The 24,660-nt window shown below is 39.0% G+C and overlaps 1 protein-coding gene across 3 annotated transcripts in view; it reads right to left on the bottom strand.

Moving 5' to 3' along the window:
- The window catches only part of LOC122529128 (ankyrin-3-like), a 71,755-nt gene that overhangs the window by 42,765 nt on the left and 4,330 nt on the right, over positions 1 to 24,660 (bottom strand). For all 3 annotated transcript variants that reach the window (XM_043654928.1, XM_043654927.1, XM_043654926.1), the window contains exons 3-10: positions 2,642 to 2,743; positions 2,430 to 2,562; positions 2,006 to 2,169; positions 1,669 to 1,824; positions 1,442 to 1,570; positions 842 to 1,039; positions 448 to 744; positions 5 to 202 (exon numbers count right to left, since the gene is read on the bottom strand). In XM_043654928.1, coding sequence (XP_043510863.1) covers positions 5 to 202; positions 448 to 744; positions 842 to 1,039; positions 1,442 to 1,570; positions 1,669 to 1,824; positions 2,006 to 2,169; positions 2,430 to 2,562; positions 2,642 to 2,743 — 1,377 coding nt within the window. The remainder of the gene's footprint in view (positions 1 to 4; positions 203 to 447; positions 745 to 841; positions 1,040 to 1,441; positions 1,571 to 1,668; positions 1,825 to 2,005; positions 2,170 to 2,429; positions 2,563 to 2,641; positions 2,744 to 24,660) is intronic.

The following is a 24,660-nucleotide window of genomic DNA, read 5'->3' as shown; positions in this document are numbered from 1 at the left end:
TTACCCTTGCTCTGGCATCAACTTGGGCACCATTTCTAAGAAGTATCCTGATAATATCAGTCTGATTCGCTCTGGCAGCTAAATGCAAAGGCGTTTCGCCTCTTACTGTCGGTATATCGGGACTAGCTGCATGTTGCAGTAAATAAATCACTATGTTCATGCACCCCATGAAGCTTGCTACATGTAGAGGCGTCAATCCAGACTAAGCAATAAAATGAATCTATTATTACTAAAAAAAATTATAATAATAATCTTCTTTTCTTATTATATCGGTATAACGTATCGATTGTCTCTGATAATTTCTGTTCCTAATTAGAGGCAAATATAATTGGTATACTATAATAACTATGACGTATACCTATGATATAAGGTATTAAACTAATGAAAATGTCTGATGTGATACGATATGTTGGTACAATGAATGGTATGTGAAAATGGAAATAATACCTCTGTAGTGGCTTCGATGCTGGCTTTGTGCTTTAAGAGGAGCTCAACGACCTTCAGTCTGTTCTTCTTGCAGGCAATGTGAAGTGGAGTAAAGCCGTTTAGAGCTCGTGCATTTGGATCAGCATTTCTATCGAGTAGAAGCTTAGCCACTCGTACGTGTCCGCAATGAGCTGCCACGTGTAGCGCCGTCAAGTAATCTACCGTCACTTCATCCACGGGTGCTCGATGATACAATAATATCCTCGCGGCGTCAACGTGGTCTCCTTGAGAAGCCATGTGTAACGGTGCAAGACCATTCTGTGTCAACAGAAAACAAGCCACAACTAATTCAGTCGCCGGAGGACTTCTCACTCTTCTTTAAAAGAATGAGAGTACACTCGAAGAAAACGCTTACCTTCGTTTTCGAGCCAATCGGTGCACCCTTCTCGATTAAAATGTCAACAACTTCGTGATGGCCAGATCGTGCGGCGCAATGAAGAGGCGTAAGACCGTCTCTCGTTTTCGCTTCGATATTTGCTCCTTTGCTCATCAGAAGGTTCACCATTTTTATTTTTCCCCATTTTGCCGCGACGTGCATCGGTGTGATATTGTGCTGCAAGATAGAAAAATATTTAGAATTGATCTAAATATTAGGCTCTTGATCTTTTCAGTCACACTGTGCTGTTAAAGAAAACTCCGCACACACACACACACACACACACATACACACACGACACATATTTTTGCCACGTGCAGCGAGATAAGAAGAATAAGAAAACACGTGGACCCAGATATTGTAAATTTTACATTCAATTTTCAGAATGATATCTCTGAAATTGATACAATGGCATAAATATTCAGTGTGATTACAATCAGTTCTCAATCACTTGGTCGCATTCACTCGGATTGCTCATCCTAAGTAAACAATCCGAAACCAGCATTCGTCACACACCCATACGATTATTTTAATCTTTTTTCAATGTTTAAAGTAACCTTTGAAATAACAATTTCTCACCTTTGCCGCGAAGTTCACGTTCGCTCCTCTGTCATAAAGCAAGGAAGCAATTCGATCGTTACCGTAATGCGCAGCTATGTGCAGCGGTGTAAAACCGCTTTTCGATGTTACGTCGGGATTGTGATCGTTCTGCAGCGAAAATGAAAGAATTATAAATTTATCGGCGTCGAATTCGTTCGAATCCGATTGAACATAGGGCTTCGAAGGCAAATTACATTGCGACATACTTGTAAAAGTAGGGCAGCTGCCTTGCAATCGTCTTTCTTGGCAGCAATGTGGAGGGCAGGCAATCGAACTTTACCACGAGTGTCGTTTTCCAATAGAACTGCTACTACTTTGTCATGACCCTGTTGCATCGCTACTGCCAATGGGGTGAAGCCATCCTACGAACACAACAAGTACTTCTATTATAATTCATTCTTTAATAAAATTTAAACATTTAACTTGATTAATTTAAATTAAATGTACTTCATATTCTATTTCATCTCGTTAATATTACAATAATCGAATAATTTTCTTTGAATATGATGAAACTAACTGACCAGGTGAAATTTATTTACAAACCTCAGTAGCCAATGTTTGGTTGGCGCCTTTACTCAGGAGGAACTTGACCACAGAATCATGATTTTCCTGCGCAGCCATGTACAGCGGTGTAAACCCATTTTGTGATTGTGCATTCACAGAAGCACCTCGTTGTATCAGCAACTGTACCACCTCCTCTTGTCCAGCTGTGGCAACGAGATATTAATTTCAACTCGGAATGCTCATCCCACGTCTATTAGGTATTTCTCCGAAACAGGGAAAGGTTAAAACGCTTTGTCACAGATTCAAAACTAAATCAAAAGCTAAACAAGTGTCTTATTACTAAAAAAAAAAAAAAAAAAAAAAAAAAAAATACCCTCAAAATGTGACAGTCCAGTATTTAAACAGTATTTAGATTCTCTGTCCTTAAAAAAAATGCAAAGATAAAGATGGTGATGTTACTCACCAAGAGAAGCGATATGTAATGCCGTGTTTCCTTTTTTGGTAGCAGCATCGACCACCGCACCACGGTTGAGAAGTTCTCGGACAATTTCCAAATGTCCATCTTTAGCTGCCAGGTGTAAAGCGTTCAAGCCGTTCTGCAATTGATACGTCCCCCATTATTCTCAATTCTCAACCCATCGAGTTACTTATATACACCCTTGTATAAATGCTTACAGCATTCGAAGCGTTGATGTCCACTCCCGATTCCAGATATTCCAAAACCTTTTCCAGCTGCCCTGCGCGAGCCGCACGAAGGAACGCCGTGCTGGGATCGCTCTGGAAAACCAAGAAGAGGGAATATTGTAAAACAGCGAAGGAACAGGTTGAAATTACGCGCCCTGAACGCCGACCGCTGAATAATTAATAACGTAACACTGTTCGAATATACTTTCTTTCGCAGTCAAGCATACATTACGCGCGTGTTTAATCATTCGTCACGTTCTTCATTGCGGTTGTTCTCTCCGTACTACACCAATCAGATATGCTCAACCGAGCAAAAGGTATATGAATGTAAAGGAACACTTGTTGCAGGTCGTTTAACGTGCCGTTGAACAGATAATTATCCAACGACTGAGAAGTCGAAATACCTAGAGCAAGTCTTCTCAAATTTTTGCACATGTGCGGTATTTTGTTTTTATATCAGTCGACGGATCTACGAACCCTGCTCCTCGTTTAGGGAAAATTTAATAGTCACACGCTTTCGCAACAACCCTTTTGAAAGCAGCGACCCACTGAATTAAGAATTCAGAAAACTAATTGTTAGAATTTGCATAAACATTCGTAGCTTGTCACTCTAAAAAATATGATACGATCGATTAAACGTGATTTCTGAAATGAGAATGCTACTTGATTCGTAGAAACAAAGCAGACGGAGGACAGTGATTACTAATCTGTTAAATACACGCGCATCATCGTCTTGTCGCAATTGGTGTCAAGCTAAAAGGCTAGGTGCGCCGTGCTACGTTGTTTATCCCGAATGATATCGCGGGTAAGTAATTAATATAGAGCATGGGGGAGGAGGGAGGGGCGCAACGTCGCGTCGCGCCGTCTGCGAGAACGAGAGGTGACAATCGTCCGACTCTCCCTCTTCTTGCTACGTTTGCCTTCACCCTATTTTTCGATCTCTCTCTCTCTCTCTCTCTCTCTCTCTCTCTCTCTCTCTCTTCATCGTCATCGTCATACTTGGCCCATTTGATTCCTCGCTGAGGACAAGCGCGGCTTGCAACTGGTTTCATAAATTGCGATATATGTGCGCATCGTTTTTCTTCGTCCTACGCACGAACCAACGGGATAAATACGTCTGTCTGGAGTTTGTATTGTTGCAGTTCAAGGGAACGCGAAACAAGGATTCCTCTTTTCTTTTTTTCTGTCTCTGGCGCGATTGAACGAAGGTGACAGAATAAATCTGCAGACGACTTTGAATATACTTAAACGTAAACTTAACGACAAATTAATTTCAGCGTTAGCACGACGCGCGTGACACACACATTTTACTCAAATATACAGGGAGAATATCTTGGAATTTGTTACGAATACTTGTAACCGATTATTGTAATTGTTCGTGTAATTTTTCGATACGCATATGTACTTGCATATGTCTCGTGACGCATCTGCGGTGTATTTAAATCGGCCCCGGTGTGTATCTTGTATGCAAGTCGGGCATAAAGAACCTTCTGCGCTTGCAAAGTCCTCCGTCATGCTTTAAATAATTCAGCGAACCGTTATTCCGACACGTGGATAGTGCCCCTTCTGCGTCTGTCTCTCCCGTCTTCTTTCACTGTCTTAAACTACCTGCCCCGTCCCATCCCATCCCATTTTTTTCTTTTTCAAGGTGCGCTGCATCTTCCGTGGTGCAACGGCGAAGGTCCGAGACGAGCGCCGGTCACTGCACTTATCACGAACTCTTTCCCTTGAAAACGTGAAGACGTTGGTCGTAGACTCGCGTGATTCTTAAATGAACGCTTCTTAAATTAATCGAGATGAACACGATTCCTTATCAGAATTTTCAAACATTGTCCTCGCTGTTTGTACTTTGCGCGAAACTTTAAATTGAAAGTATCGTCTGTGCCAGAAATTAGCAATCGCTAATATTTTTCAGAAGTATCGTGTATTTTTTAAATTGTATATTTCAGTATTTTCCAGAAAGTTAATACAATTTAATTCGCCACGGCTGATTACAAAATACTCGAGTGTAAACATCAAGAATGATTGCGATTCCAACATGCAATGAATATTAAAAAGACTTTCTTTCAATCTTGAGAGACACAATACACCGTGGATCGTCGCAAGGAAGTTTACTTACCTTTTCTAAATCAACTGTCACAACTACTGCAAGTAGTTCGTTTCTATTTACAGGTGCATGCAACTGACTCGACATAGTTTCCCTTAAAAGGTTCACGTTGCTTGTGGATACCTTCGTTTGCACGAGAACAAGTGCATTGTACACATAACTTGCTTTGAAAATAACAGCGAGAAGAAGATGTCAACTACAACAATATCATTTCGCGTATACCTCTTTCTACAAGAAACAAAACAGAAATTATTGCAAAGAGAAATTACATTTAATCACTTGCGTTGATTGCGGACCATAACGAGCGACCGAACCCGTATACAACAATTCGTCGCTTTCTTGTTGAACTCGTCGGTATGACATCGCTGGATAGAAATTATTGAGAAGTAATAAATTTATTATTTGTTTTACCTATTTTGCTTTACTGAAATATGCTTAAAACTGCGGACAATATCACAATTTTGGGACAAAAAATTCTCGACGTGCGTGACACGTCATTCCAGCGCAAGAGGTTAACCACAATTGATTGCGGACCATAACGAGTGACCGTATATAAATCGTATACAATAATTCGTCGTTTTCTTTTTAAACTCGTCGGTATGACATCGCTGGATAGAAATTCTTGAGAAGTAATAAATTTATTATTCATTTTGCCTGGGTTATACTTAAATATAACTCAAAAATATTGCAATTTTTGGAAAAAAAATTCTCAAAATGCGTGGCACGTCATTCGAGAGTCCAGTCGATCTCGAGCGAGCCTCACATTCGAAGCTTGAAGACAGCTCGTTTGTTCGGAAGAAATTGCAACGAGGTTTGTTAATCCTTGCCAGCCAAGACTCGCAGCTCGAGTACTCGGGTTCGTTCTAAGAAAAACTATCGTAACTAATGACTTACGCCCAGGTGAGTACCCTCGGTTAGGGACGCTGTCTGGCTAGGGACGCTTTAAGGGTTTCTACGATCCCCTTGCGGAGAGAAGATGAAAGAGGAGCACTAAACATAGAACGACAGCGTCGTTTAAGCTGCGTTATTAAGTCAGCCTGCGATCCGCGTTAAATGTTATTCTTGCATTTTAATATCGACGGTAAACGGGATCGATTTATAGAATGCGGCGTGTCGTTTTTATACACCGTGGTTATTTACGCTGATCGGGAACTAACTCGCAATTGAGTAAGTTTCCACGAACTTCGAGAATATCAATACTTCAGCTTCGAACAAAATTACAAAACGCTGGAGATATCAATGTTCGACTACGTACTCGCACGAGTGAAAAAGTTAGTTATTTTTAACTGGAAGCGATATATCGAATTCGCGTGCAAACAATAGAAAAATGTATAGCTAACGAGGCCAACATGTACGCATAAATAATATCTGTTCGTGCGCATTTCGTTCGAGATTCCTGCTCTGCTCAGAGACATCGACGACGCGCGTTTCAAAGTGTACAACGATAGCGAGCAAGTGTAATAGCTATGCGTCCTCCTGCAATTTCTGGCTGTGTACCAAGCTAACTATAGCTATAGCCATGCACCAAACACGCACTTCTATAGACAGAGAGAGAGAGAGAGAGAGAGAGAGAGAGAGAGAGGAGAGAGCGTGCGCGTACGAATGACCGCTCCTCGGGTTCACGTTGCGACCAGACAACCGGAAATACAGGTTGACGCCGAATAATCACAGAGCCGGTTGATATTCGCATATTCGCGACCCTGACTTCATCGTCTATTATTGAGCCCTGGTTTCCTTTGGTCGCTTCAAGCATCTATACACGGTGTCGACGAAATTAGACGCTGAATGCAAACAAATTAACTTAAACTGAATTATCCTCGCTGGCGTTGCCTTAAACGAATTACCTTAAAACGCAGCCTTCCTCCGTAATTTTAATCGACGCGTTTCGTAATTTCATCGCGAGAGTGACTTTAATGTGCTTATCTTGCATAGCCACGAGAACGTATATAATAACTGGAATAATCAGTGGAAACTGAATTTCTTCAGTATTATATACATTTTCATTGGAATTGAGTAGACAGTATCTGTCGTTTCTTTTGCTTCCAAGATAACATTTTGTGTACGAGTGAAAGAAGACGAAACCTCTCTTCGAGGTGCTTCCGAATGGCGAAATCCGTTGCCAGCATTTAAACTAGAAACCCAACGATACAAAAATCGTGAAAGCGGCGGAGCCTCGCTTTTTCGAGTGAAACAGCCGGGCTCTGGTCTCCTCGTTTCTATCAACGTCAAGCGGCGAGAACAACGACCCGACAAGAGAGAGATTTCAACTCGTGTCGATTCCGAGTCCGGGGAAAATTAAGCCGCGCAAAAAACGAAGCACGAAGGACGACAATTAGGAGTACGACAATGGAAAAAGGAGGACGAGTTCGTTGACTGCGTGAAAAAGGTAACCGACGATAGAGCGAGGGTAATAAGAAACGGAAGAAACGGAGCGTGCAAATGTTTTTTTTTTTTTTTTTTTTTTTTTTGTGAGAATAATAGAATAGAGATAATCTGTGATCGGTGATCGGCGATCGAGCAGCGAGGTTGAACAGCGCACTCGCGTTCGAATCGATGAATTAACGTGGAAAGGGACTCGACGTCCTCGGCAATATTATCTCACGAAACGTGCTGTCTATAATAAAATCGGGATGACGAAACCGACGGAAATATCAAATTGTTTGATGGATACAACTGCAGTTGCAATCGATGGTAATTTTACGCTTGACGCAGGTATTTAACATTTTTGGTGTTTCTCACATTTAATGGAATATTTCACTGTCGCTGTATCGTATATTGATTCGCTAATACTCGAGCTTAGACTGTACAGGATGATTCACGTAGCTTGCACACCTGAAATAACTATTGAATTATGCGTGTAATGAGAAATTGTTTGATACAAAAGTTGTGTGGTTTTAAGGTGATCTAAATTTGTTCACATTTTCTTCATCATAAATCGGAAGAATATCAAATTCCAAGTAAAAAAGTATTAAGCCACATTTGTGGCTAAATTCTAATGGTTAAAGAGATATTTTGATCATCAACGTTCATGAAATATTGCGTATAGTCTATGGAATATTGTGTATAGTGTGTAGTAAGCAAATGATCCTAATGCTCCATGCAATTTTCATTCTCGAGGCAAATTATCGTAAAAATGTATCTCCTTCAGGTTTAGGACAAATGTAGCTTGATACTTCGTTTACTTGAAATTCTTTCGATTTACGATGAAAAAGATACAAACAGATTTTTATATTAAACAATTTCTCATTAGACGCATAATTTAACAGTTATTTCAGTGCATGTTAGCATGAATCACCCAGTATATCTCATAAAATAAAATTAACGCCGAAGAAGCGTTTGCAACAATAGTAACAAAGAATTATATGAAAAATTATATTTGTCTACAGTATAGCCATAAGCTGATACTTTACTGAAACATTTTATTACACTTGGAAATTTGTAAACACTCAAACGATAGTTGCCAATCAACTATAGTTAGAGAAATATCAAACAACTGAGTAGTTGGTATTTTTGGCAAGCCGATTTATACATGCTAGAACAACTATTTCGTGAAATAACTATGTAGTTGGCAGTTACACTATTGGTGGTATAATTAGTAATGGTGATAGTGGTAGTAACAGTGAAATGTCAACGACACTGGTAGTAGTATGTGGTAAGAAGTTGTATCGCAAGTATAAACGTAAGAGGAAGAGGCACGCATAGCTACGCATTAAGAAGTATTTCATTGAGCCGGTATGCGTGTGATGAAGGTATCATTATTGTAACACCGTATTTTCCTTATTGTTAGACCCTCCATGGGAATGAAATATCGTCAATGCCACCAAGTATATATCGTGATTCACTTTCTTATCGTGTAATTGAAGCACGTTCGTGCCTTAATTAGTAAACACTTTTCATTCGAATATCAACTGAATCTATTCAACAAAAAGCAAATTACGATTACAAATTTTAATGTGTTATACTCTGTATCTATATTTGTCGTATTATACTCTAAATTTTAGTGTGTTATACTCTATATGTATATTTACTGATGACACCTACATCACTCATAAATTTACACAGAACGCTTCACAAAACGTAAAATATAGTTAGCTTTTGAAAAATTGAAGGAAATGATCATCAAAATTACAACGATTAAAAAGTTTTCGAAAAATCTTTAAAAAGAATTAAAACTTTAGGTTAGCCATCCTATTAGCAAAACGAAATTATATAACAAATTCTCGGCATCGATGTACAAAAAAAAAAAATATACCAAAATAAAATCGCAAAATCAAGTTGTACACGTTGGTCGAAGTATTGCTGGAAAGAGGCGACACGTATGCATGTTTTTCGTTGACCAGAACAGACTGGTTAAGCGTTATATTTATATTACAGTTATACATGAAACATATTTTCGTTAATCAAATGGTTCCTTGAACTTCTGACAAAAAGCAGGGCCGACACACGGTTAACCGAGACCTCAACCTACTGCACGCCGATGCTGGGCATAATAGTTAAAAATAACATCAAGGTATCGTTCGAATCACGACTGCAAAAGCCATTATACATCATCTCCACGTTCCTTCTTCTTTCACCTCCGAGACTGACAAAGCCAAACCTTGCCAAACACTCGCCCTTTTTTCTCTTTCTCGTGGCTCCAATTAAATTTATCAGCGTAGCTGAGAATCCTCTTACGACAAGGTTCCCGCGAGTCACTCGCGCAGGGAACAACTTCCCACGGATGTGTTCAACCCTCTTCAACGCGAAACGATATCTCTCGCGATAATCACTGCTTTATCAACGAACGCAAAACGCGCTATGCACGCGAGGACATCGCTCGAATGCATTGAAATTCAAGGTAAAAACGTCGAGAGGCTTCGCCTATCGTCGTCGTAAATTCGCAATCGCGAGTGAATAATACAACGAAGTGACGTTCCTACATATTTCAATACTGCTGCGTGAATTTTTCACTCGGCCGATGTTTGCTCTCGAGAGCTAGCAAATTGCTAGCCAACTCGTGTGACACACGGTTCTCATACACTCACCGCGTATAAAACTGAAACTGAAATTGAAACGGAAAGTGAACGACGAACGGAACGAACTTTGGCTATTTGCGTGAACGGATGAATCGCGAGGACCTCTACGTGCAGAGCGAAAATTTAGGGCAGGTTGAATTTAATCGATAGACATCGATCGGGCAAGATTCATTCGAACGAAGTTTCCCTTTCGAAATCGAATCGTTCGTCGGACTGTGTTACCAGCGGTGACTATACGGCTATCATGCATGAGCACCTCTTGCATAATCGCAACACATTCGACAAATGACATCACGTCTCGCGTCGTAAGCGTTGAGGTCATCAGGTGCTCGCTGTGTCTGTATCGCGGCTTTTTTACGATAATTTCTCGTGTGTTCGACGTGTTCGCGCATGCGCACAGACACGGCCGATTTACTGAAAAAGTTGACCGTCGTCGAGTCGACACCTTTCGATTATTCGAGATTTAAAATGCACGGGAGATCGATTAACTCGCGCCGTTAGCAACATTCTATAAATAGGGAATGAAAGTCAAGTCTCGAAAGACTGAAAATTGCACGGAAGTTTTGCTGCTTTTCCACAACAAGGTCTCGGACTTTTAAACGTCAATTGGCAAATTAATCTCTGAACTAATTTTGGTTATAAAGTGCATAGTGGCAAGGTACAAAAGGAACAAATTTGTTCGTTTTGCAAAACACGTTTCACAGACTGTGGCTGGCTTTGGCAGCGCGACGATCGAGATCGTATCGTTACCGTTATAATAGTTGAAGCACCGGATACACTCGCTCAAGGAGCACTGACTTCCTCGCTGCCACCGACTCTCGCAGGCATCCACCAAAATTTTACATCTTCTTTACACTTGGGGATTATCAAAATAATTAAGCTCTAGGCTTCATACGTCGATCAGAAAAAGATGCAACTAGCTAATTTCATTTAAATATACAGAGACATTGAAAACAGACTTTAATAAATTTTGTAATACAACAGAGAGTAATATAATACGATACAAGTTTTTATTTATATAAGAATAATAATAATTTATATATATATATTTATATATAATAGTTTATATTTATATAAAAATAATACAAGTTTTTATTATATATTTTATATATTTTTTATATATTATATATTTTATATATTTATATATTTTACGAAAAATTATTTAAATCTTTATAACGCACTGTTTCGTGTCTAACAAAGTATCAAACAAAAATTTAAAAAATTGGTCATTTCGATTCTAGTTCCAGCCTCCTTTGAAACTGTCACTTCAATTCAAGCGTCAAAGGACGCGAAAAAGGAAGTTATTAATTATACGAGAACGAAAGGATTCCTCCACAAAAGAACGTGTATTAACAACGTGTTTAAAGTTTTCAACTCGTGAAGTTTCATTTCGCGACTTCCCTCTCGCGGTGTTACGATGACGTGAATGGAAAAAGATCGAGTCGCTGTTTGAAATTACGGTACAACTTGTTGAAAATAGTTTTCAACGTGAGAGAATAGTAAGGGTACGAGATGTTCGCCAGAAGCAACGAAGACGAGTACAGGGGGACACGTTGTTCCGTTGCTTCGGATATTATTCGGACAAATTCCTGAATCGTGACTCAGGCGATGTTTCAAACGAGTCTCTGACAGCAGCCGATGACACCGACCAAGATGACAGTGTGATGTCAGTCTCGCGTGGTCAGTTGGACGGAAGCACTCCCGTTAAATCGGTTAAATGTTTCCTCTGCCTCTCGTCGGGGAACATTCGGGGTTATATCGTGACGGAGGTACGCTGCGCACAATCAAGCACGTATTCAGAAACACGCGGCTGCACCCGTTTTTCTTTTTTTTCTTTTTTTTTTTTTTTCGAAGATCGTGCGATTTATACGGTAACATGGCAGCAACATCGGAGGGGAAATTGGGTCACGAATTGTCGCCTGCTCTTTCTTCGTCGCGCGTCCCAATTTTTACACTCGACTTTACAAAGTAAATGCAGTCGTGAGTCATGGAGCGAAAAGATCTCGCAAAGTGACAAACAACGACTAAAATAAAGTAACTTCCCGCTGCAATTGAAACACAATTTAACTCCTCTAATATAGGTAACGGTGTATGATTTGTAATGATCATGAGTGATCAATTATTTTGCATTCGTTAGAAAGGAATGGAAATGCAGTCGTTGCGTTTGTTGTCCCAATACAAGTCCAGGTTTCACTCTGCCCTTCTTTTATATTAAAGAACCTTCCTTGAGAGATGTCAAGATTTTAGCCGCGATACACGCCAGCTAATCAAAATCATAAGTAAATAAAAAAAACGCACAGATTATGTAAGTTTGCAGTGCAATGTTTCCCGCTGCGACAGCTTTAGACGCTCGTGTCAAACGATTGAACCCTGAACCTGTCATGACGTTGCACTATGCGCAACGTGGAGAGCATACTCTAATTGTTAATCACGCACGATGTAAATCAGTTCAGCATCGATCTATCATTTCTGCAACAACGATCGTGCGAAGTAATATTTTAAGGCAACTTTAATACGTGTCGCATACTTTCCGCGTAGTATACTTTCGCTTCTAATTACTGCAGTAACACCAACGTTGAAGCATCCTTATCTTGGACCAAGAAATTTAATAGATCTATCGTGACCTTCTTGCTCCTCTCGCAACCGTGCTTGTTACTGCACTTTGAAATAACTCTATATAGGGTAGTAATAATAAGCACTTGCTCTGCTCCAAGTACAATTGAAACACAATTTAACTGCTCTAATACAGGTAACAGTGTATGATTTGTGGTAATCACGAGTGATCAATTATTTTGCATTCGTTAGAAAGCAAAATACCCATTTTCTACCGAAAACTGCCCTTTTCTCCAACAATGGAAGTGCAGTCGTTGTGTTTGTTGTCCCAATACAAGATTTCAATAACTCAAAGTGAACTATATCACTACGATCCCATCAAACGCACGATAAAAATCTTTCTTCAAAGATGAGGTTGGTTTTGGTGTCTGATGGTTTGAAGATGGTCATTGTTTGAAACGACTTAGGTTGTCAAAGAGGACCCATTTCTGGTCTTTGCTGACGATCCTGGATAGAAATGAATCTGCATGCAATCTAGTGCAAACTATTCGTCGAAGATCTTTGTTGGAGTCTCGGATAGTCAGTGTGGGACCCGTATTATTCTTTGGTCTGTGTACCTTGTCGATTTCGCGTGTAGGTGTCTTTGTACAGTTGACCAGGTGGACCCAAGGTTTCTTGATAATTCCTGTACACTTAAGACTCCACTAGAGATTTTAAGGCGTCATCAAATTTAACTCTAAGTCCACTTCAAGACGTGTTGTTGACCTTCAACACACCTCTCCATAGGTATTGCCTATAAATTTTCCTCTTTATTATTTCTGTTGCACCAAGTCCCGCGTGAAAATGAAAAAAGGATACGCATATTACGAATACGACTCTCAGAAGGTAGTAAAGTCGGCCATTTTACTGCAGGGCGGTAAGAAAATTTGAAATTCCTCGCAATAATTAGCTAACAGGATGAAGAAAAACGCGGTTGATCGCAGAACTAATGACAAACGAAAAATTACTCATGGCTACCATTATTGGTAACTCTTGCTCCAAAACAGGAGCAGTTGAAATTTTTTTTTAACAAAAGCAAAAGAACTTCGGCCTCGGCGTGTATTATATTTGTTCCATTTGCTCCTGGAAACTGGAATATATGTCAGTTTGCTTCAACTGGCAACGTAATCTCTTCATCGCCGCCAACGCGTCCTTTTCATTGGGGCTTAATTAAATGTATGGCCGACACGCCGTGCCGCGCCGGAGGAAACGAGAACAGGAGAGCTCCACTAGCTTTGACCGAGGGGGGGCCAATGAAGAGCGCCGAGTTGAAAGGGTCGAGGTCGTGCTCGCCGCGCATGCGTTCTCGAAACAAAACGCAGATATTTCAGAATTTGTCGATTCGACTTTCTCTCTCTCTCTCTCTCTCTCTCTCTCTTTGCCTTTCTTTCGTGTCGACAACAACGTGCACTGCGGAACAATTTCACCGTTAGACTCGCCACGTTCTTAAATATTCCCTGCATCGACACTAAACTTAACTAAAATTCAGTATTCGCTCGATTTGTTACGATGAATAATAAAATTCGGTAAAACTGTTTTCGTCTCGTATCGGTCATCGTTTATTTTTTACGTTTGGGGTAAACAAGTACGGCTCGAAAAATCGATCGGGTATGTTCACGTTCATGTTCGAATTAGTAATACAGTTTAATGTAGGATTTAAACGATTTATGTAACTAACAGCTTTACACCAGGGATATTTAAATAATCTGCACGATCTCGCTCAATCTAAAGGCGATGTGCATGAATAAGTGAATAGCACTTTATTTTCATCCCCGTTCCAATTTTTTTCCCCCCTCGAAAGTAGGCTAAGTAAATAACGCGGCGCATGAAGTCGACGAGCAGAGGGACGATCCGAAATCTTCGATGCCCTTCGAAAGTTGAGTTGCGATTTAAACAGAATAATCTTCTCATCAGCGACGTCACTACGAGGTGATTTGGTGAAACTGTTAAACTGAATGTTGCGTAGCTGTGCTTTTAATCGTAAGAGTGGAATTAAATGTTATAAATAACGGGCGCATAACTCGAGATTAGTTCTTTTTTTTTCAAATTAAATCTCACTGGTGTACAAATTACGAAATATCCAAGGAAGTCAATAATCGACGTTAATATTTCATTGGCAATTTATGCAACACTTGTATCGAGACGTTCAACTTTGGGGTCAGGCATGATTTCAACCACAAAGTAGATCACTGTGTTGCTTCTTTACCATTTGGGTGTTGCAACCATTTTGGCGCTACGCTCGCTTGACGCAATTTAATATCGGTCTAGAGCTCTCCGCTCCGATTTTTTCCATAAATATTTCAAAGTTACTGCAGTGAATAACTGATACAAACGTGACAGAATGAATTTACTTAACCTCTTGCGAGACGCACATCGAGAATTTTTTGTAAAATTGCAACAGTTTCTCAGTTTTAAGTATATTTAAATGTAACCCAGGCGAAACAAATGACAAGTTTATTACTTCTTAATAATTTCTATCCAGTGATATCATACCGACGAGTTTTCAAAAGAAAAAGAAAGCGGCTAATTATTGTATACGGTTCGGTCACTCGTTATGGTCCGCGAACCAGTTGCCAGCGCAAGGGGGTTAAAAGCGTGATACTTGTGTATTATATCATATTTTTTAAGGCAACCTTTATATTTAGATTTTAATTGTAGCCTTCGCTGAAAGGATTCCGATATAGATATTATCGATCAAAGGGTTATCGTCCCTGTTGCGTAACATCACCACGTCCCCTTAAGAAAGTTAAAAGCACGTACATGCATCCTACATTTTTCACTCATCATTGCATGTGTTGTCCCCTGCTCTACAACAAAGAAAATATTTCTTATCTCTATCTTTCCAAAACTGTCGAATATTCCTTTGTCTCCAATAATTTGCAGATACGAAGGAAATCTTTCCACTTCCGCGCGAAGGATTGGATTTTTCATGAACAGACGAGAGAGTCACGAACGCGCAACATTATTACCAATCATGTAAAAATCATTCGGCAGCGTCTGAATCTAAGGTTTCTCGGCTGGCCGCAAGAGACTAACTTTACACTTAGAAAGTCGGAAGTGTAACGTATTCCCAGCCTCGTGTCCGCTATCAGCCGGCTCGTGTAGAAATCGGTGTATTGTATGTCGATTCCAGACGGAATTGCAACGAGACACTTGCTTCGGTGGTGCACCGAAAGCCAAAGAGGAGAAAGGTGTGTGCGCGCGAGCATGCACCGGTAAATAAAGGGAAGAAAAGGAAGGCGAAAAGAAAAGAAGTGGGAAACCAGGCAGAAAACGAGCCGTGGCAATAACGTATGTACGTATGTACGTACGCGGGGGGACGAGTAATAGGTACGTGTGCATGTAGTACGTAGGTATATGTGGGACAAGCAAGATGGAGTCTGCTGAAGTTCGGGTCGATATGAACGCGGCAGCGCTATTGCAGCAAACCGCCCCCTATTCCCTATCGTTCCGCTTACCTCCTTCTTTGCGCGTTCTTCCACCTTCGCGTGCCCCCCTTGTGTCGCCTCGTCTGTCTATCGACACTGTTGCTTAATTAACCTCTTGCGCTGGAATGACGTGCCACGCACGTCGAGAATTTTTTGTCCCAAAATTGTAATATTGCCTCAGTTTTAAGTATATTTCAGTAGAACAAGAAATAAATTTATTACTTCTCAATAATTTTTATCCAGTGATATCATACCGACGAGTTTAAAAAGAAAGCGACGATTTTTTTTTTTTTTTTTTTTTTTTTTCTTTATTGGCCTGTGGTAGTTGCAGTACCTGGGGCTTGATCCGCCCTTTAACCTTCATTGAGTTTAAGGATTAGTATATGTGTTGCTGCATTGGGCTTTATGAGTTTTGAGGGTATATATGTAGTAAGATTAGCAGGAAAAGTTTCAAAAAACCTGCGTGAACAAAGAAAGCGACGAATTATTGTATACGGTTTATATACGGTCACTCGTTATGGTCCGCAATCAGTTGTGGTTAACTTCTTGCGCTGGAATGACGTGTCACGCACGTCGAGAATTTTGTGTCCCAAAATTGTGATATTGTCCGCAGTTTTAAGCATATTTAAGTAGAGCAAAATAGGCAAAACAAATAATAAATTTATTACTTCTCAAGAATTTCTATCCAGTGACATCATACCGACGAGTTTAAAAAGAAAGCGACGAATTATTGTATACGATTTATATACGGTCACTCGTCATGGTCCGCAATCAGTTGTGATTAACCTCTTGCGCTGGAATGACGTGTCACGCACGTCGAGAATTTTTTGTCCCAAAATTGTGATACTTTCTCAGTTTTAAAAGTCCCAAAGTTTGTCCCAAAATTGTGACTTACTTTCTCAATAAAACAATATCAGCAAAACAAATAATAAATTTATTACTTCTCAATAATTTCTATCCAGTGATACATCATACCGACGAAAAGAAAGCGACGAATTAATTTGTACGGTTTGGTCACTCGTTATGGTCCGCAATCAGTTATCAGCGCAAGTGATTAACGTTGCTCGATACAGGCTATCTGCTATACGGATCAAACGACAGGTCGAAATAACGGGGTACATATACGCGAAAACGGGGATAGGCGAATTCTTTTGTCTATATTTCTTTTATTTCGATTCGAATAATATGTAGGACGGATTCGGCCGAACGAATACACCGATTCGCGTAAAGCGTGACACAGGCTTCTCTCGTTTGTGAAATCATAAAAGACATCGAGACTTGCTTCCCTTTTTATTTGAACTATGTAGGGCAGAAAGCTAATCACTCCGAATGCGACAATCGCTCTCCCCGTTCCTCCAAATGAAATAAATGGTACGTTGATGTAGTTTCTTCATAGTCAGGTCAAAGCGTACGATTGCAACGACTTTCGTCGACGAGATGTATAAGTGAAGAGGATAATTGTACCAATAACAGTGAAAAATTGTCAGTAATTTAAACTGATGCAAAAAAAGATCCACTTGGTCTCGTGTTTTAAAGCACGAAGCTTGTACTTTGAACACAGTTGTGAATTTGTTCTTTTCGAAAATGATTTTATTTATTAAAAGTACCCATAAATAACGTCGTTTTCTGATATTGTACAAAATTTTATTTTTATTTTGTTTAAGAGTTAATACAGTTTTAATCTATGATATAATTTTCATTGTTATTGACGAGCTTCGCCCATCTCTCTGACAAAATTCCCTTTTTGTAAAACAAGGATGATTTCGAAATTTGTCGTTTAACCCTGATATTCAACGTTCAATAAAACAGTAGAGGAAAAAAATTATGGAAGTTTTAAGGAATCAACCTTCGAAATAATGGTGGATCTAGTCACGAAAAGAAACTTTTAACATTTTCACACGCGTCTGAATGTTTACAAGCCCTCGATTTTCCACCCGTTACGTGATGTAAAATCATCTTCGAAAGAAACGAACTCGAACGACTGTCAAAATAGAAGCTTCACTCTTTAAAATGAGACTAAGAGTTTTATTATATCAGTTTTTATCTTTTTTATGTCGATAAATTGGACAATGCGTCCATGTTTCGCAACTTTTTGATGAAATTCCACTCCCGTTTAAGCTCCGGCGATGTTACGACGTTATTTTCTCGGTTTGTACAACGTGAAACAAATACGCGAGTGGAAAGGTAGGGAATACTTGAAATCTCTGCAATCGGATTCTTCGGTAATCAAATTGTCTAATATGATGAGGGCGCTCGGGGCTTCAGATGACAATGAATCACCTGTGTATTTATGTAAAATCGCAGTTGATGTTCTACACGTGTACCTCTACAGATGCGCAGAATGTACGTTTATTTAGAAAACATTCACAAACGTTTATTAATATAAATTCTTCTTTCATTTCTAAAAAACTACACTCTTTATATTCCTTAAATGTTTATCAATATAAATTTTTCCTTTAATTTCTAAAAAAATTAAACTCATTTGTATTTCTATAACGTTTATATTAATAAACGTTTTTTACATAACGTTTATTAATATAAATTCTCCTTTAATTTCTAAAAAAATTAAACTCTTTATATTTCTATAACGTTCATATTAATAAACGTTTTTTACATAACGTTTATTAATATAAATTTTCTTTTAATTTTTAAAAAATTGAACTCTCACAAATTCGGCACCGAAAAAAAAAAATACATATATATCGCGTTTAAAAAATAAATTTCAGAATTTAAATATCACTTCCTTAACCCGTCGCGTTGATTTTATAGCTTCTCTCGCGCGGCGTTGCGATACAGGGTTAATATTATCTCGATAATCGCTCGCGATTACACCCGCGTATGGAGGAAAAAAAGAAAGATAACCAACCTAACCCACCCGCTCGATAATCGATGCAGGTTGTTGCTCCAAGTGATGCCCAACCTAACCCATACTAATCAATATAGGTTGTTGTACCGATTAATCAGTAACCGGGAAATAATCATGTATCTACCCGGAGCCAAAAGTTTCATTTTAATCTTCATTTCACTAGGTAGCATAGTCAAAATTCGTTCGCGTGGAAACAAATTGACATGACGATATTGTCTCGAAAACAGACTGCTGTCTCACACGGTAGACACGCGAGAAAGAATTGGAGCATTCGCGATAAAATTCATCCAACGGTCTCCCGTTTTGTTCCATTCTTTCCTCTTTTATCCCTAAACTCCTAGCGTTCGAACCAGCTCTGTGCGCGCGTGTGTGTATGTGTATGTATGTACGTGTGTGTCATTGACAAATCGGCGACAGACGTTCAATCAACACACTGAAACCAACGTCACCGCGATCGATCTGGTTGTTATATGAAAGAATCTGCACACACGGTTTCCATGTCATTAACTGCACGAAGAAAAGCGTACGTGAAACAACCGTGCGCCGCTTATAAATATTACCTTTACCCAGCTCGGCGTGTTATATTTTATCTATAAAAATATTTAACCAGCCTACAGTGTACAACTCAAAATCAACTTCAACTCTTCAAATAATCGACCAACGTTAAAAGTAACTTTTGCAGTTTTTTAAATAACAAATCTCCCCCTTTTTTTAATAAATACCATCCAAGCAATAGAAAAGATTAGATTTCGTTACTTCAGTTAGTCGACCAACCTCTATCAAACACTAGAAAGAATTTCATTAGGTTCCAATAACATTACAAGTAACTTTTTGCATTCTGAATCTTTCCCTTTTTCAATAAATACAATCTAAGTATTAGAAAATATTAAACTTCCGCAAATCTTTCAATTTCGACTTTTAACAGATACTAGAAACAATTCCATCAAATTCCAATAACCTTTAGAAACAACTTTTGAATTCTTAAATATTAAATCTTTTCCTTCTTCAATTAATACCACCCAAATATTAGAAAATATTAGATTTACTCCCGCAAATCCTTCAGTCGACCAACTCCTATCAAATACCAGAAAAAATTCCATTAGGTTCCAATGATATTAGAAGTAACTTTTGCATTTTAAAATATCAAATCTTCCCTTCTTCAATAAATACCACCCAAATATTAGAAAATATCAGATTTACTCCCGGAAATCCCACAGTTAGTCGAACTTCAGATACTAGAAGGAATTCCTTCGTCCCCCGTAACTTCAATTGCCAGCAGTAAATTATTATACGCGCAAAGTAAACCCCGGGTTTCTTAATTGACGGAGTGGAAGGATTCGAAAATCGTTTGAGAGACCGGTTGGCTTGCGCGAGAAGCTCGTTTCTCCGGGCCCTCGAGACTAAATTAAACGACGTTGGGGTGCCATGAACCCGCAGTTTAGGGATGAGAGGGTCAGGGAAAGGGTGGCAGCCGGGTTAGCGGGTCGAACACGCGCGCGAAAGAAACGCAAGGAAAGGAGGAAGTTTATCGAGTGCGGAAGAAAAGGCCAGGGACCCTTCAGACCGAACGCCGCCCTCCTCCGACTTTTTGATCGCTCGTGCACGGGCAAGTGCACGCGCGAACGAAGCGACGGACGTAGAGTAGCGAGTCGTCACGCTTCATTGGAGCAACATCTATCAAGCGGATAACTCGGGGAAGACGCCTGGGCATTTCGAGGTCGCCACGATTTAATAATTAAATTAGGCTCACGCTGGTGACACATCGCAGCCAGTTGTTGGCCCGATGAATATCGAACCACCTACAAAAGATTTTCACGGCGGAAGCGTTTCATGAAGCGTTATTAAACTGGGTCATACGCACGCTGGCGTCTTCAGCGTTACGTGTACATCTACATTTTTTTTTCTTTTTTTTTTGAGATTGTATCAAACTATCAAGAAAATGCACGTCTTTCGCATTACGAATAAAATAAAATGAAAGCCGATCTTTTTTATTTATCATAGCCGATCATTTCTATTTAAATATTTCCTGCAAAAACCTAACATAATTTCAGTATTTGCTGTAAAAATCTAGTATCGTGAGATTGCCATGCTCGAGGCTTATAATATAGCTCATGAAATGCATGAAAAGTCATAAATCTGACACGACAAGAGCGTCAGATATTTTATAGACAGAGTTACGATAAAGGGAGGGAAACGATTACGCGTTTGAAACTATGGAAATGGAGCTTCACGTTCTCTACGGTAACATACCGATGCAAAAACGTTTATTTTCAGTCCTACCTTTAAACCCTACGGAGAAGAGAACTTTACACGATGAGCTCGCGTGTGCGCTTGCGTACGCGTGTCTCTTTATGCGGTTCCGCAACCCAGTTCCACGCGGACTGGTCGAGAATTGACAAATGAAAAACGACCAAAAGAAAAGAAAAAAAAAAAAAAGGAAAAGAAAAATTGTGCGTATTACCGCAGAGCGTGAACATGGCTGTTAGACATAGCTCACCGCCATTAAATTAACCGCTCACAACGACGATTAAATTAACGAACGCACGAAAATTTACGCGGCACGTGCCAGCCTTTTCTTCAAACGATTTGCTCGGGGACCGTTTTAATTGGTCCGCCCTTAGCAAAGAGTCGGCACCTTTCTCATACTTCAAAAACCTTTCCGCTACCTCGCCATCGACGTCCTTATCTCCTCACAGCAAACACGTTTTACGGAGCAGGTTAATTATCCGGTGGAAAATGTACGATGGAAGACAGACCACAGTCTGGCGCGAGCACACGATAGCGAAGAGAATCGAAACGTCGCGGCGTGTCGATAATAGGTATGTGTGTCAAGATTACGGAGACATGTACGGAACAGTATGTACATTACGTGTCGTGCATAGTGCATACGTTTACTTTACTGTACGTCGCGGAACGATTCGTAACGATCGTCATGCGTCATCGATGCAAAAGACGCAGAAAACAACAATCGCGCACGCGGGAAATTGATATTGACGGCTATCGAGTTTCTTCGAAGATCGAAGGATGAAGACCGACCAGCAGAGTTGGAAATAGGAAATTCATGTATATGTATTAGCAGGCATTTTTTTTTTCTTTTTTCCTACTTCTTACGTTGTATACTCGGAGGTTTGCTCGTTATTTACAACTAATTATTATAGCCACATAATGTAAATCGCTGAATTAACGTACAATAACAAATTTGGAGTTCATAGATACCAATACGTTGAAAGAACGTTTTCCATATTTTCAGATTGCATATTTACGAATATTCAGATAAAAAGACCAATTTATGATCTGTTCTTCAGTAGAGAGATGTGCATTTTTAATAATTTTTTTTTTATACCATTTATAATTGGATATTTTTTAACTTCCATTAATATTAGGATCTCCTGATATAGCATTTCCACGAATGAATAATATTAGATTTTGATTAATTCCACCGTCTTTATGTTTATTATTATTAAATAATAATTTATTTTTTCCAAATTCAGAAACTGGATGGACTATTTATCCTCCATTATCATCATATTTATTACATCATCATATTTTTAAATTCTACATTGTAGAACATTTTTAGTTCCCCCCTTAATCTCTTGCGTTAGTAACTGGTTCACGGACCATAACGAGCGACCAAACCGTATACAACGATTCGTCTTCTTTTTGAATTCATCGGTATGTATCACTGGGTAAAAATTACGAAGGAGTGAGAAATTTATTATTTGTTTTGCCTCTTGTTATATTTCAATATACTCTAAAACTGAGAAAATGTTGCAATTTTCTGCCAAATATATTCTCGACGTGCGCGGAACGTCATTCCAGCGCAAGAGGTTAATAGTTCGCGACGGATAACACAAGAATTGAATCAATTTCAAATCTCCTTTCTTTACTAATTACCATAAGAATTGCTCTACTCGGTTCTCGCGACCGGATGAATAGAATGGTAAAAAGAAAACCCAGCGTGTTCCTAACAAACGTGGGCGTATGTTGCATACCGTTACGTCGTAAGCAATCCGACGTAACCCAGACTCGTCGCAGATGTCTTTACGCGCTTACTTCCATAAATTTACGCACAGCCAGCCGACACGTCATGCAATGCTTTCTCGCACGAGGGCCATGAAGTCATAGCAGCCATGTCGCCGAATGTCGCAAGTAACGAGACGTACATATATACGTGCATGCATCACGAATAAAGTACATAAATGACCTAGATACATCATGTAGATGGCTGCCACAGGGCCATTACGCCCTTTATCATTCGCAATGTCAAACTAAATGTCGATCGTTACGATCGTTTTACGATGTGATCCGCCAGTCTGCACGCAAGGAAACGCTTAAGGGAAGTTCTCATCTGAAAACTTTATAGTTTTGAAGCTTATCCTGCCAGTGATCACATGTAAAGTAAGAGTTAAATAGCAACTGGATTTCCGTCCACAGTGCCGTGACTCTGTTTGCTCAGATATTTGCCGTAGTGTGGTAAGTTTTCTTTTGTCCTCTCTGTCTATGTGTTAAAAAATGTTCAATAGAAGCTCTTCGTATTTGAAATCAAACATGAAAGAAAGTCTTAACACTGGAACTACCAAAATGATCAAAACGATCAATTTATCTATTTATTTTTGGTAGAAGTTTTATAAATATAAAACATTTTCAGAGATTTAAATGATTTTCCGCAAAATGTACAAATAAAAGTTTGCGCAAGTTATTGTTATCTTTTAAGAGTTAAATAGCAACTGGATTTCCGTCCACAGTGCCATGACTGTTTGCTCAGATATTTACCGTAATGTGGTAAGTTTTCTTTTGTCCTTTCTGTCTATGTGTTAAAAAATGTTCGATAGAAGCTCTTCGTATTTGAAATCAAACATGAAAGAAAGTCTTAACACTGGAACTACCAAAATGATCAAAACGATCAATTTATCTATTTATTTTTGGTAGAAATTTTATAAATATGAAACATTTTCAAAGATTTAAATGATTTTCCGCAAAATGTACAAATAAAAGTTTGCGCAAGTTATTGTTATCTTTTCTATCTTTTCACTTTAATTTTATTCTTCGCTCGTCGGTAGTGCTAGTGTTGAGGAAATTTCGAAATTTCGAGTGAAAATTTCTACTCGAGAAACAGATGACGCTGTCCAAGTGCTTTTGATCAATCATAAATATGTCGCTCTGATTATTTTTATTTCTCGTATTTCTCTTATTTATATTAACTCTATCCATTTCATATCTCTTCTTCTTTCTTAGCACTGCAATGATCGCCATATGCACAGTGACGCGTTAAACGATTAGAGATACATAGTAACCATGGCCTCGTGGCATGAATGAAGGTTCGTTTATGAGGCTCCGTTTACAAGGTCCGTGCTGATGGGATTATGACATAATTTTACGTGAGCCCCAAAGTGTATATACGAAGTATGCAGATGAACGGAGTCACGTACGAACGAATTATACACAGATGCCAGACAGACAGACAGCTGTAGTAATCAGAGTTTGTGTAATCTTTGTATGTATAAAGAATTTCGTAGAAGCGCACGATAGGATTCTGATACGTACGCTAGGCGGATTTTTAAATTTTCATAAACACGATTAAAGAAATGACACATAGGTAAATAGAGATTTGCTTCTGCTATTGAATACTTCATTTCAGATATTTTTATGCATCTGCAAATTCCCTTCTGCGAAATTCGAAGAGAAGATGTTTCAGAAATATTGCAAGACATAAAGATATTTCTAATTCCAAACAAAGAATGCATTCACGTAAGGAAACATTATCCAACTTTTCGAATAATATCGTGCGAATAATTCTTTTTACATAAAAAAATAAATTCAACGTGATATATGAATCACATGATTCTAACCTTTGAAGCAAAATGCGTTTTGTACGAAAAAGAAATCTTTGCCTCATTTATTTGCTTTGTTCAGGAAATCGTATTAAAAATAAATCCCGTGTAAATCAATATAAAAAAAAAAAAAAAAAAAAAAAAAAAAAAAAAAAAAAAAAAAAAAAAAAA

Source organism: Frieseomelitta varia, unplaced genomic scaffold (genome assembly GCF_011392965.1).
Source record: "Frieseomelitta varia isolate USP_RPSP 00005682 unplaced genomic scaffold, Fvar_1.2 scaffold_279, whole genome shotgun sequence".
NCBI classification, from domain to species: Eukaryota; Metazoa; Arthropoda; class Insecta; order Hymenoptera; family Apidae; genus Frieseomelitta; species Frieseomelitta varia.
This window is presented reverse-complemented; position numbering and strand designations above follow the sequence as displayed.